The 17,049-nt window shown below is 42.4% G+C and overlaps 1 protein-coding gene across 1 annotated transcript in view; it reads left to right on the top strand.

The window, feature by feature from the left end:
- Positions 1-17,049, top strand: part of PKD1L1 (polycystin 1 like 1, transient receptor potential channel interacting) — a 528,440-nt gene that overhangs the window by 377,183 nt on the left and 134,208 nt on the right. The window contains exon 44 of the mRNA XM_069732261.1: positions 9,278-9,418. Within this exon, the coding sequence (XP_069588362.1) occupies positions 9,278-9,418 (141 nt within the window). The remainder of the gene's footprint in view (positions 1-9,277; positions 9,419-17,049) is intronic.

The following is a 17,049-nucleotide window of genomic DNA, read 5'->3' on the forward strand; positions in this document are numbered from 1 at the left end:
GCTGCAGATCCGCAAAAAGTATTGATAAATCCGCTCTTATTTTTCCGCAGCATGTGCATACCAATTCTGAATTTCACATTGACTAACATTGCTTGTGCACTACACTGTGGATATGATGCAATTCCGCGTGTCCAAAAACACTGCGGATCTGGATCAAAATCCACAATGTGTGCACATAGCCTAATGCCACAACCAAGATGTCTGCTGCATCACTGTGATTGGATAAGACAGCACACTGCAGCGCTAAAACATGCAAATTGAAAACACGAAATTTGAACTGCATTACTGCACTAGAAATATGAAAAATGAGAGCTTTTAGCGCATAAAAATGGCCAATTTTATGTGTACCTGGTAGCCTCTTTACGGCATCTCTCTTATACCAGGTCCTACGCTTGCCTACCTCGCTGAGAATAAACGTCTCCATCTGAATGGGTGCATGTGAAACCTCTTCTGGGACTAAAATTCTCTCTCTCTGTTGAGGGGTATTGGACCTGCTGTAATTAAAACACCTGAAGCTAGGAGGCGGAGTGCATGATCAGAAGGCTAGAGAATACATTTCAAAAACCTGACCTGCACATCCAAACATAGACTCAGTGTGAACAGGTGCTGAACCCAGAGTCGCCAACTCGTATATAGTTAAGTAAATAAGGCAGCACACTGCAGCGCTAAAACATGCAAATTGAAAACACGAAATTTGAACTGCATTACTGCACTAGAAATATGAAAAACGAGAGCTTTTAGCGCATAAAAATGGCCAATTTTATGTGTACCTGGTAGCCTCTTTACGGCATCTCTCTTATACCAGGTCCTACGCTTGCCTACCTCGCTGAGAATAAACGTCTCCATCTGAATGGGTGCATGTGAAACCTCTTCTGGGACTAAAATTCTCTCTCTCTGTGGAGGGGTATTGGACCTGCTGTAATTAAAACACCTGAAGCTAGGAGACGGAGTGCATGATCAGAAGGCTAGAGAATACATTTCAAAAGAAGGTACACATAAAATTGGCCATTTTTATGTGCTAAAAGCTCTCATTTTTCATATTTCTAGTGCAGTAATGCAGTTCAAATTTCGTGTTTTCAATTTGCATGTTTTAGCGCTGCAGTGTGCTGCCTTATTTACTTAACTATATACGAGTTGGCGACTCTGGGTTCAGCACCTGTTCACACTGAGTCTATGTTTGGATGTGCAGGTCAGGTTTTTGAAATGTGATTGGATAAGAAGCCCAGCATGTTTATTGGCTGCAAAGGAGGCGCCAAAGCTGCAGGGCGGTCAACCGAATATAGCTAGACGAGTACACAAATACTCGCAATGTAACGAGTAATCCAAATACCATACTGTCTGTGCGAATAGTGAATAGTAACGAGTACACTCGCTCATCACTAATCAGAGCAAATAAACAAATCCACATTCTGCAGAAGACAAATTTTTGAAACAATTCTGATAGAATTCAATTCAACTTGAATAAATTCTCCCATGTTTATTCAATATTGCACTTTTACCACAGACTCAATGGTGTAAAAAATAAACAGAGAGAGAAATTACGTTTTTAATTTTAGACATTTGCTGCAAATTAACCCATTGATAAAATTCATAAATTACCTAAGGGCTATCTCTTCCAAAATAGGGTTACATCTCAGGGTTTTATTTTTATTAATTTTTTCCTTTAAATCTCTGCATTTGCTGGCCAATGCTTTGTAAATCCAGAAATTTAGGTGTCTATTCTTCATAGTCCTTTTTCTCCTCAGAACTCTTTTAAATGTCCAGTCAAAAGATTAGGGACATATGGTATTTTTTTTAAACTAGGAAAAACAATATTTAGAGTGTTGTCTCTTCACAATGACACCAGAGCACAACATACTGAGTGCTGAAACGCTTACTACCTCCCAAGATAAATTCCTAGAGGCGTGCAATTTCCAAGTTGGATTCTTTTTGGACTTGTTTCTTGTATTTTGGCACCTCAAGGCCTGTGCAAACTCAAGGCAGCAAAATTCACAATATGTTTCTTCTTTTCAAAGGCCTATGATCAGTCAAGCAGAACACTATGGCCAACTATGGGATATTTTAGAAAACTGCAGAAACATAGTAATAAATAGTGATTTGCAATTGTCTACCTCCTCCTGATGTCTTGCAGTAAACAAAAAATTGTTTAAAATGGAACATCTGCATAGAAAATAATAAATGTTTACATTTCATGTTGTTAGCACCACGCCAGAGTCCTGCTCTGAAAGGCAGGGTCTCTGGTGTGTCACTTCACTCACCTGTGCTATGGTCATTTCTTCCCTTCCCCATCTCTTCAAGCCTCCAGCCGGTCCTCTAGCCATGTCCTTAGAGCACATGCGCGTACACTTCCACCCTCATAAAGGGTCAGCGCATGCACTTGCTATTTCCTCCACAGCCAATAGCTGTGGGACATTAACTATATATTGCTTCCGCACCACTGGGAAGGTGCCTGAGCAACCTTCCCGTTTTGCAGTCTAAGTTGTGTAAGATTGCATACCTGTCCCTGCTGCACTCCCTTGCAAATCCTGCCTGCTGCACTCTGGAGCAAATCCTGTCTGCTGCACTCTTATGCAGATCCTGCAAGCTGCACTGTGATGCAGATCCTGTCTGCTGAACTCTGATGCAGATCCTGCCTCTCTCTGATGCAGATCCTGCCTGCTGCACTCTGATGCAAACACTGCCTGCTGCACTCTGGTGCAAATTCTGCCTGCTGCACTATGATGCAGATCCTGCCTGCTGCACTGTGGTGCGAACTCTGTCTGATGCACTCTGATCCTAACTCTGTATACTGAATTCTGCGTGTCCGTTGGTCTGTCCTGGAGTGGCACCTAGCGTTCATCGGTAGCCAAATCTAACCTCACCATCAGAGGTTCTAGTGAACAGTCAGGTGTTTTACTTGGTCATGTCCCTCCAGGCTCTCCACGGTCCGTGGTGCAGTGGTTCCACTAACCACGTCTGTGACAGTTTGCTCACACCATGGATCCAGCTGAACCCTGGACCTGCCTGTTCGGACCATGTACCAGGAACTTTGCCAACAGAAAGACGCACAGAAAGAGCTGTCCATACAGTTGCAGTCCTTAACCACTAAGTTGGAGACCTTAAACATCACTTTAGAGTTCCAGCATGTTCAAGCAGCCGTGTCTACTGAGACTTCCCAGACAGTCTGCTTGGTTCAAGATCCAGTTACCCGACTCACAGCTCAACCACATTATGATGGCAATCCGAAGCTCTGCCGTGGGTTCATCAATCAGTGCCGGCTACACTTTGAACTCCTTCCTCATCACTTCCCGTCAGATCCAACAAAGCTGGTATTTCTTATGTCACATCTTGGAGGTGAGGCACTGGCATGGTTGAATCTATTATGGGAGAGAGAGGACTCTATCATCTCCAGTTTGTCCATATTCTTGGAAGCCTTCCGCAAAGTATTCGACGAACCCCGGCGAAAAATCTCTACAGCTTCTGTTCTTCTTCGCTTATGCCAGTCCAACTCCTCTGTGGGACAATATGCAGTACGCTTCCATACTCTAGCATTCGAACTCGGTTGGAATAATGAAGCATTGGTGGCAACATTCTGGGAGGGCCTCTCTGGAAACATAAAGGATAAGCCAGCTGGTCGAGACTTGCCGACTACTTTCGATGACCTGGTCTACCTCGCCACCTGTATAGACCTTCGTTTCTGTGAGCGTGCCTGTGAGGTGGTGAGTGAAAGAGGACCGCGGCACCTGGCTCTGTCTTTTCAAAAAATGCTTGTTCCTTCACCTTCCCTTGCCAATGACTCATCTGAACCCATGCAGATCGACCATCTTGCCCTTGCTAGACAGTGATTGAGGGATCGAAGCGCTAAAGGCCAGTGCCTGTATTGTGGAGACATGGGCCACTCCATTTGAGTCTGGTAAAGCCAGAGAAGCTCCGGCATCTAGGGTCGGTAGGAGAGGCTTCCCTAGATGAAAAAGACATATCCCTACCCCTGACCCTTACTGTGGTCATGACAACCGGTGAAACCCAGTTTGTTGAGTCGGCATATTTGGACTCCGGGGCAGCCGGAAAGTTTATCTGTAGTGGATCGGTTCCAAATCCCAGTTCATCCACTCAAGAACCCCATGGCAATAACATCTGTCGATGGGAGAACTCTTCGGGAGACAATTCATACTGAGAGGATTGCCTTTTATGTTCTTTCCCACATGTCTCATGCCTTTTTTAAGACCTACCATGGCTATGCAAAAAACAATAGTGCAGACTAATCTACACTGTACAACACCCTCAGGGGAAACAGATACCATCAGCTATGGAGGGTTACCATTATTAAAACTTAACCTTTAATGAGGATAGCCTAAAATATAAGAACCCAACGAACAAACACATGCAGTTAGGTCCATATATATTTGGACAGAGACAACATTTTTCTAATTTTGGTTATAGACATTACCACAATGAACTTTAAACAAAAGAATTCAGATGCAGTTGAAGTTCAGACTTTCAGCTTTCATTTGAGGGTATCCACATTAAAATTGGATGAAGGGTTTAGGAGTTTCAGCTCCTTAACATGTGCCACCCTGTTTTTAAAGGGACCAAAAGTAATTGGACAATTGACTCCAAGGCTATTTCATGGACAAGTGTGGGCAATCCCTTCGTTATGTCATTCTCAATTAAGCAGATAAAAGGCCTGGAGTTGATTTGAGGTGTGGTGCTTGCATTTGGAAGGTTTTGCTGTGAAGTAAACTTGCGGTCAAAGGAGCTATCCATGCAGGTGAAACAAGCCATCCTTAAGCTGCAAAAACAGAAAAAACCCATCCGAGAAATTGCTACAATATTAGGAGTGGCAAAATCTACAGTTTGGTACATCCTGAGAAAGAAAGAAAGCACTGGTGAGCTCATCAATGCAAAAAGACCTGGGCGCCCATGGAAGACAACAGTGGTGGATGATCGCAGAATAATCTCCATGGTGAAGAGAAACCCCTTCACAACAGCCAACCAAGTGACCAACACTTTCCAGGAGGTCGGCGTATCAATATCCAAATCTATCATAAAGAGAAGACTGCATGAAAGTAAATACAGAGGGTTCACTGCACGGTGCAAGCCACTCATAAGCATCAGGAATAAAAAGACTAGACTGGACTTTGCTCAAAAATAGCTAAAAAAGCCAGCACAGTTCTGGAAGAACATTCTTTGGACAGATGAAACCAAGATCAACCTCTACCAGAATGATGGAAAGAGAAAAGTATGGTTAAAGCGTGGTACAGCTCATGATCCAAAGCATACCACATCATCTGTAAAACACGGCGGAGGCAGTGTGGTGGCTTGGGCATGCATGGCTGCCAGTGGCACTGGGTCACTAGTGTTTATTGATGATGTGACACAGGACAGAAGCAGCCGAATGAATTCTGAGGTATTCAGAGCCATACTGTGTGCTCAGATCCAGCCAAATGCAGCAAAACTGATTGGTCGTCGTTTCATACTACAGATGGACAATGACCCAACACATAAAGCCAAAGCAACCTAGGAGTTTATTAAAGCAAAGAAGTGGAAAATTCTTGAATGGCCAAGTCAGTCACCTGATCTCAACCCAATTCAGCATGCATTCACTTGTTAAAGACTAAACTTCAGACAGAAAGGCCCACAAACAAACAGCAACTGAAAACCACCGCAGTGAAGGACTGGCAGAGCATGAAAAAGGAGGAAACACAGCGTTTGGTGATGTCCATGAGTTCAAGACTTCAGGCAGCCATTGCCAACAAAGGGTTTTCAACCAAGTACTAAAAATGAACATTTCATTTAAAATTATTGAATCTGTCCAATTACTTTTGGTCTCTTTAAAAACAGGGTGGCACATGTTAAGGAGCTGAAACTCCAAAACCCGTCATCCAATTTTAATGTGGATACCCTCATATGAAAGCTGAAAATCTGAACTTCAACTGCATCTGAATTGTTTTGTTTAAAATTCATTGTGGTAATGTCTATAACCAAAATTAGAATAATGTTGTCTCTGTCCAAATATATATGGACCTAACTGTATACATATACAAAAAGTGCCCAAAATAACCAGTGCTCAAAATATAAAAGAATGGAACAGTCTCACAATTCAGGATGGACACTTGGATCTTTCTTTGTGGCCAATCATATATTGGTAAAACCATCCGAGAATTTAGGAGACGTGTGGGAGAGCACTTTGGTGACATACGTAATCGGAGAGACACCCCCATTGCGAGACATGTGAATGCTTCTCATGGGGGTAGCACCAAGGGCCTTTCCTTTATGGGTATTGACAAAGTTCGGATGTCACCTAGGGGTGGCGATCTAGATAGAATGTTTCTCCAGAGAGAGGCCAAGTGGATATTTTTGCTTGACACGTGTGACCCCAAAGGACTGAATGAACAGCTGAATTTCAGCTGTTTCCTTTAAACATGTCTCTCATGTTGGGTCAATCCAGTTATTTTTTTTTCTCCCTCCAAGCCCCCACCCCTTCTCTTGTTCCCTCGTTCATGTTAGGCCATCTCTTTCTTTTATAGGCCATTGGTTACTGTTTACTATAGGTACTATGTATCGTTTATCTGGGCGCTAGCTATTCAATCAGTCAAAGAAAGCAGAGTCTATAATAGGTCCACCGTGACCCCTAGGGGTTTGACCACTGTCTTTTCCCCTCTATTGGTGACACTCCGCGTCTCTGAACTTAGCGCTTTACCTATTTGGATGTATCGCACTATAAATAAGGGGTGTAACTTCACCATTTTGTGAATCCGACTTTTATTTAATTATATTGTTTGCTCACTTATTTCTGTGTTTCTATCTATTAGGCAGCCCTACATATTTACATATATTTTTGGCTTTGCAACTATAGCATCCTCCACTTACTCTGGTGGCATTAGCTATGCATGACTATCAAGTAGTGTCCCCCCTATATACAAATAACCACATTTCCCCCCCCCCCATTGTCATACTGTGTGTACCCTGTAAGTCGCTGTGCCATGGTATTCTAACTGTGCCCACGGCACGTCATCTGGCGGCTTTTATTACTATGGCCTCGTCGTGTTGTATGATTAGTTACGCTCACAGTACGATTATATTGTTCATACTTTCCATGACTTGGAGCACATCCTTGTTTACATGGTATTACTATTCAGCGACACCAACAATATGGCGATTAGGCATTCATTTTTAGGTGTGTTCCACGGTGTGGGTCACGCTCTTCTGGCAGGTATGGGTTGCCATGGCATCGCTGCAATGTTTTTATTGCGATGCCCATATTTATGCGACTTTTTTGCGTTCCACGATGTAGGGCGCACTATCTTAGCGCAGTGATACTACGCATGTCATTCTATTTGGCGCCGCTGTAGTGTATTTTCAGCTACGCCCCCAGTGGGACGGTCATATTTCGACGCCCACAAGATGTCTGTGTGTCCCATGATATGGAGCGCACTGGCGACTATGTTGCCTATATCCAGCTGGCGCCGCTGTAGCGTACCTTCAGTGATGCCCACAATGTGACGATTGTGCGTTCCAACTTTGGAACGCACCTTTCCTGCGCATGTGTGGAAGTGACGCGTACAACATGGCGGCCGCATATAATATGGAGCGCACTAGCGACGATTCTGCGTATATCCTGTTGGCGCCGCTGTGGCGTTCCTTCAGTGACGCCCACAATATGGCCATTGTGCGTTCCAGTTTTGGAACGCACCTCTCCTGCGCATGTGTGGAGGTGACGCGCACAACATGGCGGCCGCACATCCGGTACACACATCGCTGCACGTTGTGTACACATGCTGAGTGAGTATGACATACGTCTATCTGGATTACATTAGCCTACTACAGGGTACTAACAAATGAGGGGCGGTGACCAGCATTATAATAAAAGGGTGTTTCTGTGGGGGTGCGAGTGAGGACACATTTTGACTGCAAACACAGACAGCCATACCTTGCTGATGGGTACTCAGCCACTGCGGGACCCACTCTGAAATACGGACTCTTTTTTTCTGTCTTTTGCTTGGACTTTTGTGCTCTGTAGCACACATATTTGTTCAAACTCCCCTGATGAGTCTCCTACACTGGTGATGAAACGCGTAGGGAGAAGAGGAAATCCATTTATCTACACCCATTCATCTGGTGGTTGTCCACTTGGGGCCTGTCCTTGTAATGACAGGAGCTACACAGGGTTTACAGGGTAGACAGGATTTGTGCCCTAGCCCGTTACTTTTTCCCTTGGACTGTTAGTCATCAAAGCCCCACTGGCTGTGAAAGATCCAAGTGTCCGTCCTGAATGGTGAGACTGTTCCATTCTTTTATATTTTGAGCACTGGTTATTTTGGGCACTTTTTGTATATATATATATATATATATATATATATATATATATATATATATATATATATATATATGTGTTTGTTTGTTGGGTTCTTATATTTTAGGCTATCCTCATTAAAGGTTAAGTTTTAATAATGGTAACCCTCCATAGCTGATGGTAGCTACCATGGCTATGGCAGCACATGCCGTGTTGGACTGGAGACCTGGAGAGGTGCTCTGCTGGGGACATTCCTGTCATGAGAAGTGTCTGGCTCCAGTACGTCCGGCTAAGGCCCCATCTTGTCCGGCATCGCTGCCCGGTTTGCCGTCTGCCTATTTGTCCTTTGCCGATGCCGATGTTTTTGGCAAGAAAGAGGCCCTATCGACATGATTCCTGTTGTTTTAAGAAATTTCTCTATCCACATTTGTTTGCAGGGCAGTTGTTCTGCTCTTACACCAATTTTACAGCCCCATAGCCCTCACTACAACCATTTTACAGCCTATTTACAGCACACCAAAGTTCAGGTCCCCATTGGCTTCTGTGGACTTCGGGTTCTGGTTCTCGAACCAAACTTTTGATTAAAGCTTTGCCGAATCCAACTAAGTCAAAAGTGGCCAGTTTATACCACTATTTTATTCCTGCTGCTCCTCCTAAGTATTCATTCTTTTTGTTTAAATACTCCATACTTTCCAGAGGCATGATCATTTTTATTTTTTACAGTGTTTAAAGTGTGACTAACAGGATTCTCTGGAGTCGTGTATTTACACTGCTCTGAATTGTTATCCTGTTAGCACCGCCCCCTTGGTAAATACCTCATAAAATATTACTAATTGTTAAATAAAGGTCAAGAACTGTACAGTGGATTAAAAAAACAGACAAAAAATAAAGTACTCGGGAGCAGTGAGGAATAAAATAAGAGTAATAACTAGCCACTTCTAACCTGATCATGGGTCCTCTTTAAATTGCCAGTTATGTAATATTTTCCTATTTTCTGTTCTGCAGGCTTCTATAATTGTGCTCAGTCTGTGTTACTACAGCTGCCAAATCTACCACTTCATGCTCACTGTAGATATGACAGATCATCTTCAAAGAGGATTTTTTAAAGAATTTATAAATTTTTGCCTTATTGCAGCTGTCGAAAAGGTACCTTTTGTTTTATTTCAACACTGTTGATAGGGTTGCCGTGTAAAATCTGATCAAATGCACCAAAAGCTATGTTTCATGTGCAAAATCGCAGCTGTTTTGTCTGCAGGTGTCTTCAACAAAAATATGCAAAAAATATCTGCTGTTATTGCATTTTTGCTGCATTTTCTTTATTTTTTTCACCGCGTCTTCACCTTTTTTTTTGTTTTTGGTGCAGATTTGAAGCAGCATTTTCTTGTCAATTATAACTAGCTGAAATGCCAGAATTTTGTAGTTAAAGGGACACTGTCACCTGAATTTGGAGGGAACAATCTTCAGCCATGGAGGCGGGGTTTTTGGGTGTTTGATTCACCCTTTCCTTACCCGCTGGCTGCATGCTGGCTGCAATATTGGATTGAAGTTCATTCTCTGTCCTCCATAGGACACGCCTGTGCAAGGCAAGATTACCTTATGCAGGCTTGTACTACGGAGGACAGAGCATGAACTTCAATCCAATATTGCAGCCAGCATGCAGCCAGCGGGTAAGGAAAGGGTGAATCAAACACCCAAAAACCCCGCCTCCATGACTGAAGATTGTTCCCTCCAAATTCAGGTGACAGTGTCCCTTTAAAACACAACTGTGTTTTTAAATCCGCTTTTTTTTCAACTCCCTATAGAAGCATTGAGGAAGAAAACACCAATAACTTTCCCAGCATCTTTGTACATTGAACATGAATTTTCATTATACCACATCCACTTTGTTTGAACTGTTAAAGGAAATCTGTCACCCCATTTTAGGCTATCTTATCTTTCAGGCTACATCGGGGGCTTATCTACAGCTTTGTAGAATGCTGTAGATAAGCCCCTGATGGCGGTGGCCTTAGCTTATAGGCCTAAAATGGGGTGACAGATTCCCTTTAAAGCACAGCGTATTTTCTGCACCAAAATGTGCAGAAAAAATGCAGCACTTACAGGAACACAAAGTAGCTGTGATTAATCCTACCTTGCATTATTCATCTTGATGAAGTGTCAGCTGCGCCAAAGTCATTAAAGGGAATCTGGCATCAGGTTTTTGCAATGTAATGTGATTACAGCATTATGTAGAGGTAAAAACACTGAATTCAGGGATGTGTGACTTAAGGTACCTTCACACTAAACGATATCGCTAGCGATCCGTTACGTTGCAGCGTCCTCGCTAGCGATATCGTCCAGTGTGACACGCAGAAGCGATCAGAATCCTGCTGTGATGTCGTTGGTCGGGGCTAGAAGGCCAGAACTTTCTTTGGTCGCTGGCTCTCCCGCTGACATCGCTGAATCGGCGTGTGTGACACCGATTCAGCGATGTCTTCGCTGGTAACCAGGGTAAACATCGGGTTACTAAGCGCAGGGCCGCGCTTAGTAACCCGATGTTTACCCTGGTTACCATCCTAAAAGTAAAAAAAACAAACGCTTCATACTTACCTTCCGCTGTCTGTCCTCCGGCGCTGTGCTTTCCTGCACTCACTGTGAGCACAGCAGCCGGAAAGCAGAGCGGTGATGTCACCGCTCTGCTTTCCGGCCGCTGTGCTCACAGCAAGTACAGAGAAGCACAGCGCCGGGGACAGACAGCGGAAGGTAAGTATGAAGCGTTTGGTTTTTTTACTTTTAGGATGGTAACCAGGGTAAACATCGGGTTACTAAGCGCGGCCCTGCGCTTAGTAACCCGATGTTTACCCTGGTTACCGGCATCGTTGGTCGCTGGAGAGCGGTCTGTGTGACAGCTCTCCAGCGACCAAACAGCGACGCTGCAGCGATCCGGATCGTTGTCTGGATCGCTGCAGCGTCGTTTAGTCTGAAGGTACCTTTAGGCTGTGTGCTGTTGTTTACTTATAATAAAGGTTTTATCACCAGGAGACTATCCCTGCCTGTACTAGGTCTCACTCACCTGCTAGATTGACCACGGCCCCTCCTGTGATAAGCAGCTCGCTGTCAATAGATAATGTAATGACAAATAGAATGCAAAGAGAGAAGAACAGAAAGGACCCTATTGTAAGTGTGTACTATTGGCCACCTGACAGACTGAAGATATGGATGTACTCTTTTTACATCAGATGTCTTTGTTCTAAAAATAAAATTACAACATAATGATCATGGGAGATTTTAACAATCCAGATATTTGTTGGGAATCTCTCTCAAGCAAAAGTACTGGGTCCAGAAAATTCTTATCTTTTCTTGCTGACAATTTTATCTTTCAAAAGCTAGAAGAGACAACAAGATAATCTGGCATTGTGGACCTAATTCTTACCAACAGGGAGGAAATTGTTGAGGAAGTAAAGGTGGCTGGAATTTAGGAGGCAGCTATCATGCTTTCATTGAATTTTGGATTACAAGAGGAGGAAGACCAGCGAGGGCTCAGACTTAGGCCGGCGTCACACACAGCGTAAAACAATACGGTCCGTATATTACGGCCGTAATACGCTGAAAAGTCCCGAAAATAGTGGTCCATAGCTCCTCAGTAGGCAGGGTGTGTCAGCGTTTTTTGCGCATGGCATCCTTCGTATGTAATCCGTATGGTATCCGTACTGCGTGGTTTTCTCGCAGGCTTGCAAAACCAACATACCGCTATAGAAGTGATCCATGTGTCCCAAAAAAATATATATATACTGTCTATATATATATATATATATATATATATATATATGTCAGTAGACACATATATGTATATATATTAATATTTATTCCAGCGCTATACAGCTTGAAAGCCGGTAATTCAATTACCGGCTTTTTCTTTCTCCTTCCTAAACCCGACATGATTTGAGACATGGTTTACATACAGTAAACCATGTCTTCTCTCCATTTTTTTTGCAGATTCCACACTACTAATGTCAGTAGTGTGTATCTGCAAAATTTGGCCGTTCTATCTACTAAATTAAAGGGTTAAATGGCGGAAAAAAATGGCGTGGGCTCCCGCGCAATTTTCTCCGCCAGAGTAGTAAAGCCAGTGACTGAGGGCAGATATTAATAGCCTGGAGAGGGTCCATGGTTATTGGCCCCCCCCTGGCTAAAAACACCTGCCCCCAGCCACCCCAGAAAAGGCACATCTGGAAGATGCGCCTATGCTGGCACTTGGCCACTCTCTTCCCATTCCCGTGTAGCGGTGGGATATGGGGTAATGAAGGGTTAATGCCACCTTGCTATTGTAAGGTGACATTAAGCCAAATTAATAATGGAGAGGCGTCAATTATGACACCTATCCATTATTAATCCAATTGTAGTAAAGGGTTAAATAAAACACAAACACATTATTTAAAATTATTTTAATGAAATAAAAACAATGGTTGTTGGAGTATTTTATTCTATGCCCAATCCAGTCACTGAAGACCCTCGATATGTAACAAAAATAACATAATAAATCAACAATATCCTTACCCTCCGCAGATCTGTAACGTCCAACGATGTAAATCCATCTGAAGGTGTTAAAATAATTTGCATCCACGAGCTTTGCTAATGCAATGATGCTCATGGCTGCAAAAACCACGGAAAATGAAGGTAAAGTAGGTCAATGACCTATATTTACCTTCATTTGCGGTGAGGCGCCCTCTGCTGGTTGTTCCTAGATCGTGGGAACTTTCCTAGAAAGCTCCCAGGCTCGAGTTCATATGAGGACAACCAGCAGAGGGCGCCTCACCGCAAATGAAGGTAAATATAGGTAAATATAGGCCTACTTTACCTTCATTTTCCGTGGTTTTGGATGCAAATTATTTTAACCCCTTCAGATGGATTTACATCGTTGGACGTTACAGATCTGCGGAGGGTAAGGATATTGTTGGTTTATTATGTTTTTTTTGTTACAGAACGAGGGTCTTCAGTGACTGGATTGGGCGTAGAATAAAATACTCCAACAACCATTGTTTTTATTTCATTAAAATAATTTTAAATAATGTGTTTGTGTTTTATTTAACCCTTTACTACAATTGGATTAATAATGGATAGGTGTCATAATTGACGCCTCTCCATTATTAATTTGGCTTAATGTCACCTTACAATAGCAAGGTGGCATTAACCCTTCATTACCCCATATCCCACCGCTACACGGGAATGGGAAGAGAGTGGCCAAGTGCCAGAATAGGCGCATCTTCCAGATGTGCCTTTTCTGGGGTGGCTGGGGGCAGATGTTTTTAGCCAGGGGGGGGGGGCAATAACCATGGACCCTCTCCAGGCTATTAATATCTGCCCTCAGTCACTGGCTTTACTACTCTGGCGGAGAAAATTGCGCGGGAGCCCACGCCAATTTTTTCCACCATTTAACCCTTTAATTTAGTAGATAGAACGGCCAAATTTTGCAGATACACACTACTGACATTAGTAGTGTGGAATCTGCAAAAAAAATGGAGAGAAGACATGGTTTACTGTATGTAAACCATGTCTCAAATCATGTCGGGTTTAGGAAGGAGAAAGAAAAAGCCGGTAATTGAATTACCGGCTTTCAAGCTGTATAGCGCTGGAATAAATATTAATATATATACATATATGTGTCTCAATGACATATATATATATATATACCTATTCTATGTGTAGACATTAATTCTACCTATTCTATTGTAAGCTGTCAGTGTGATTTTACTGTACACCGCACTGAATTACCGGCTTTTCTCTCTAACACCGCTGCGTATTTCTCGCAAGTCACACTGCTTGTCCGTGTGTAATCCGTATTTTTCACGCTTCCATAGACTTTCATTGGCGTATTTCTTGCGCAGTACGGTGACAAACGCAGCATGCTGCGATTTTGTACGGCCGTAGAAAGCCGTATAATACTGATCAGTTTAATACGGCAGATAGGAGCAGGGGCATAGAGAATAATTGTGCCGCATGTTTTGCGAGTTTTACGGACGTAGTTTCTGCGCTCTTACATCCGTAAAACTCGCAAGTGTGACGCCGGCCTTAGAGGTTGGACTTCAGAAAAGGCAGATTTTAATGGACTCAGAAAAAGGGTGAGAAAGGTGCAATGGCCGGATGTTCTAAAATACAAAAATGTCCAAGAAGGTTGAGAGATTTTGCTAAATGAAATTCTCACTGTCCATTCGGTAACAATCCCGAAAAGAAGGAAGAATTTTAAGCATTTATAAAGACCACCAGGATGGATGAAGACAGATCTTAAAGACTTACTAAAAGCAAAAAAAGAAACGTATATAACATTGAAAGAGGGGGGCACATCTAAAGAAGAATATAATGCTGTCTGCAGGGAATACAGGGCAAGTGTTAGAAGGACTTGGAGTATGTCAAAATAAAAAATAAAAAAAATAAAAAAGTGGGAAGTGGTCAAAAATTATATTGAGAAGGCCAAACTTTTAAATTCCTGTGCTCTCTTCACAGTGCCATCGAAGGAATAAAATAATCCACACGATCTATAAACAGAGAGATGGTGAGGGAATACTTAGCTAAAGTAAATGATTTTTTTTAAATAAAATGTTTTTATTAACTACAAAATCATTTTCCATTTTCAAAACATAAACACATTTAAATTAATTTAAATTTCATGGTCCAGATGAATTACATCCTAGGGCAGGGGTGGGGATCCTCAGGTCCGCCGGTCATTTATGGTATACGATTGCCTTTTCTCTGGCCCCCGGGCAGATGTTGCTGAACCACAGTGCTTGGGCCAGCAGCTGTGTTTTGATGGCCACCAGCCTTTTAATTTCTTCTAGCTGTGTGAGCATACACACGCAGCCTTCACTACTGAACACTGAGGCACATACAATTAAAGATTACATTCTGATACCAGTGTCAACATCAGGATGTACTTTGTGGGTGGAGTTAGCCTGCAATGTGTATGCCTTTGAATGATGGTATAAATATACATATGATCCTTGGCAGAAAAAAGGTTCCCCACCCCTGTCCTAGAATACTGAAAGAGGTAGCAGAGTAAATTTCAGAACCACTAGCCAGAATCTTTGTAAAACCCTGGAAATCAGACGAAGTCCCAGAAGATTGGAGAAGAGCAAATGTTGTCCTTATCTTTATAAAAGACTAAGATGGAGCCAGGAAATTACAGGCCAGTGAGCCTTACTTCTACACCAGGAATGATCTTTGAACAAATTATTAAACAGCATGTATTTAAGTACTTTGATAAGAATACAGTAATTAGCCAAAGCCAGCATGGGTTTCTAGCAAACAAGTCATGACAGACTAACCCAATTTTCTTCTATGTTGGAATCGATGACTGGGTGGATCAGTGAAATGTGGTAGATATAGTACATCTCGATTTCACCAAAGCATTTGATAAAGTATCTCATACTATCCTTATTGAAAAAATGACGAAGTATGGGATTGACAGGGCTATAGTTAAGTGGATTCATAACTGGCTCAGTGATCGTACTCAAAGAGTGGTAATAAATGGTTGCACATCCAATTGAAAGAGTGTTTCAAGTGGGGTAACACAAAGCTCTGTCCTGGCCCCAGTGTTGTGAACATTTTTATAAATGATCTAGATAAGGGAACTGAAGGTAGATCAATCAAATGTGCAGATGATGCAAAGCTAGGAGGGATAGCTCACACTAGAGAAGACAGAGAAAGGATTCAGAAGGATCTAGATAATCTTGAACAATGGACGACTAATAGAATGATATTTAACAGGGACAAATGCAAGATTCTACATCTGGGCAAGAAAAACAAATATTACATGCATAGAATGGGAGGAATAGAACTAAGCAACAGCACATGTGAAAAAGACTTGGGTATGCTAATATATCACAGACTGCACAACAACTGTCAACAGTGTCATGCAGCAGCAAAAAAGCAAGCACAGTTCTGGGTTATGTTAACAGAAGCACAGAATTTAGATCACGTGAAGTAATTCTCCTCATCTGGAATACTGTGTCCAGTTCTGGGCACCACGTTTAAAAAAAAAAATAACACATTTTAAAAAAGACATCGAAAAACTGTAGTTAAAAGAAGAGCTATCAGGATGATGAGTGGACTGCAAAGTATGGCCTAAGAGGAATGGTTAAAGGATCTGGGAATGTTTGGCTTGCAAAAAAGAAGGCTAAGAGGAGACTTAATATCTGTCTACAAATATCTGAAGGGATGTCACAGTGTGGAGGGATCATCCTTATTCTCAATTGCACATGAAAACACGAGAAGTAATGGGATGAAACTGAAAGGGAGGAGATACAGATTAGATATTAGATAAAACTTTTTGACAGTGAGGGTGATCAATGAATAGAACAGGCTGCCATGAGAGGTGGTGAGTTATCCTTCAATGGAAGTCTTCAACCAGAGGCTGATCAGACTGAATTCTACATTAAGCAGGGAGTTGACACGAAGACCCTGCAGGTCCCTCACAACTCTACTATTCTATGATTCTATGTAGATAGAGAGCCTGGGGTGGGCAGAGTTAGCTTTCTCAGGTCTGCTACATACTACATCTAAGATTTCTGATTGTGTCACATCGCTGGAATCAGGATCTCTTTTCCTAAATTATGCTGGTCTCAGATGAGGTAGCAAAACTTGCTGACAGATTCCCTTTAAAAGGCATATCACTCTTAATGAATTTGGCGCATCTTCTAGCTGTCATGTGCCAGCATAAGAAATATACTCTCACACATTTGAAGCATACATTATGATGTATTTGCTGGCCCAGCTAAAATCCTTTGTGTGCTGCATTAAAAGTTTTG

This window comes from Ranitomeya imitator, chromosome 6 (assembly GCF_032444005.1).
Source record: "Ranitomeya imitator isolate aRanImi1 chromosome 6, aRanImi1.pri, whole genome shotgun sequence".
Taxonomy (NCBI): domain Eukaryota; kingdom Metazoa; phylum Chordata; class Amphibia; order Anura; family Dendrobatidae; genus Ranitomeya; species Ranitomeya imitator.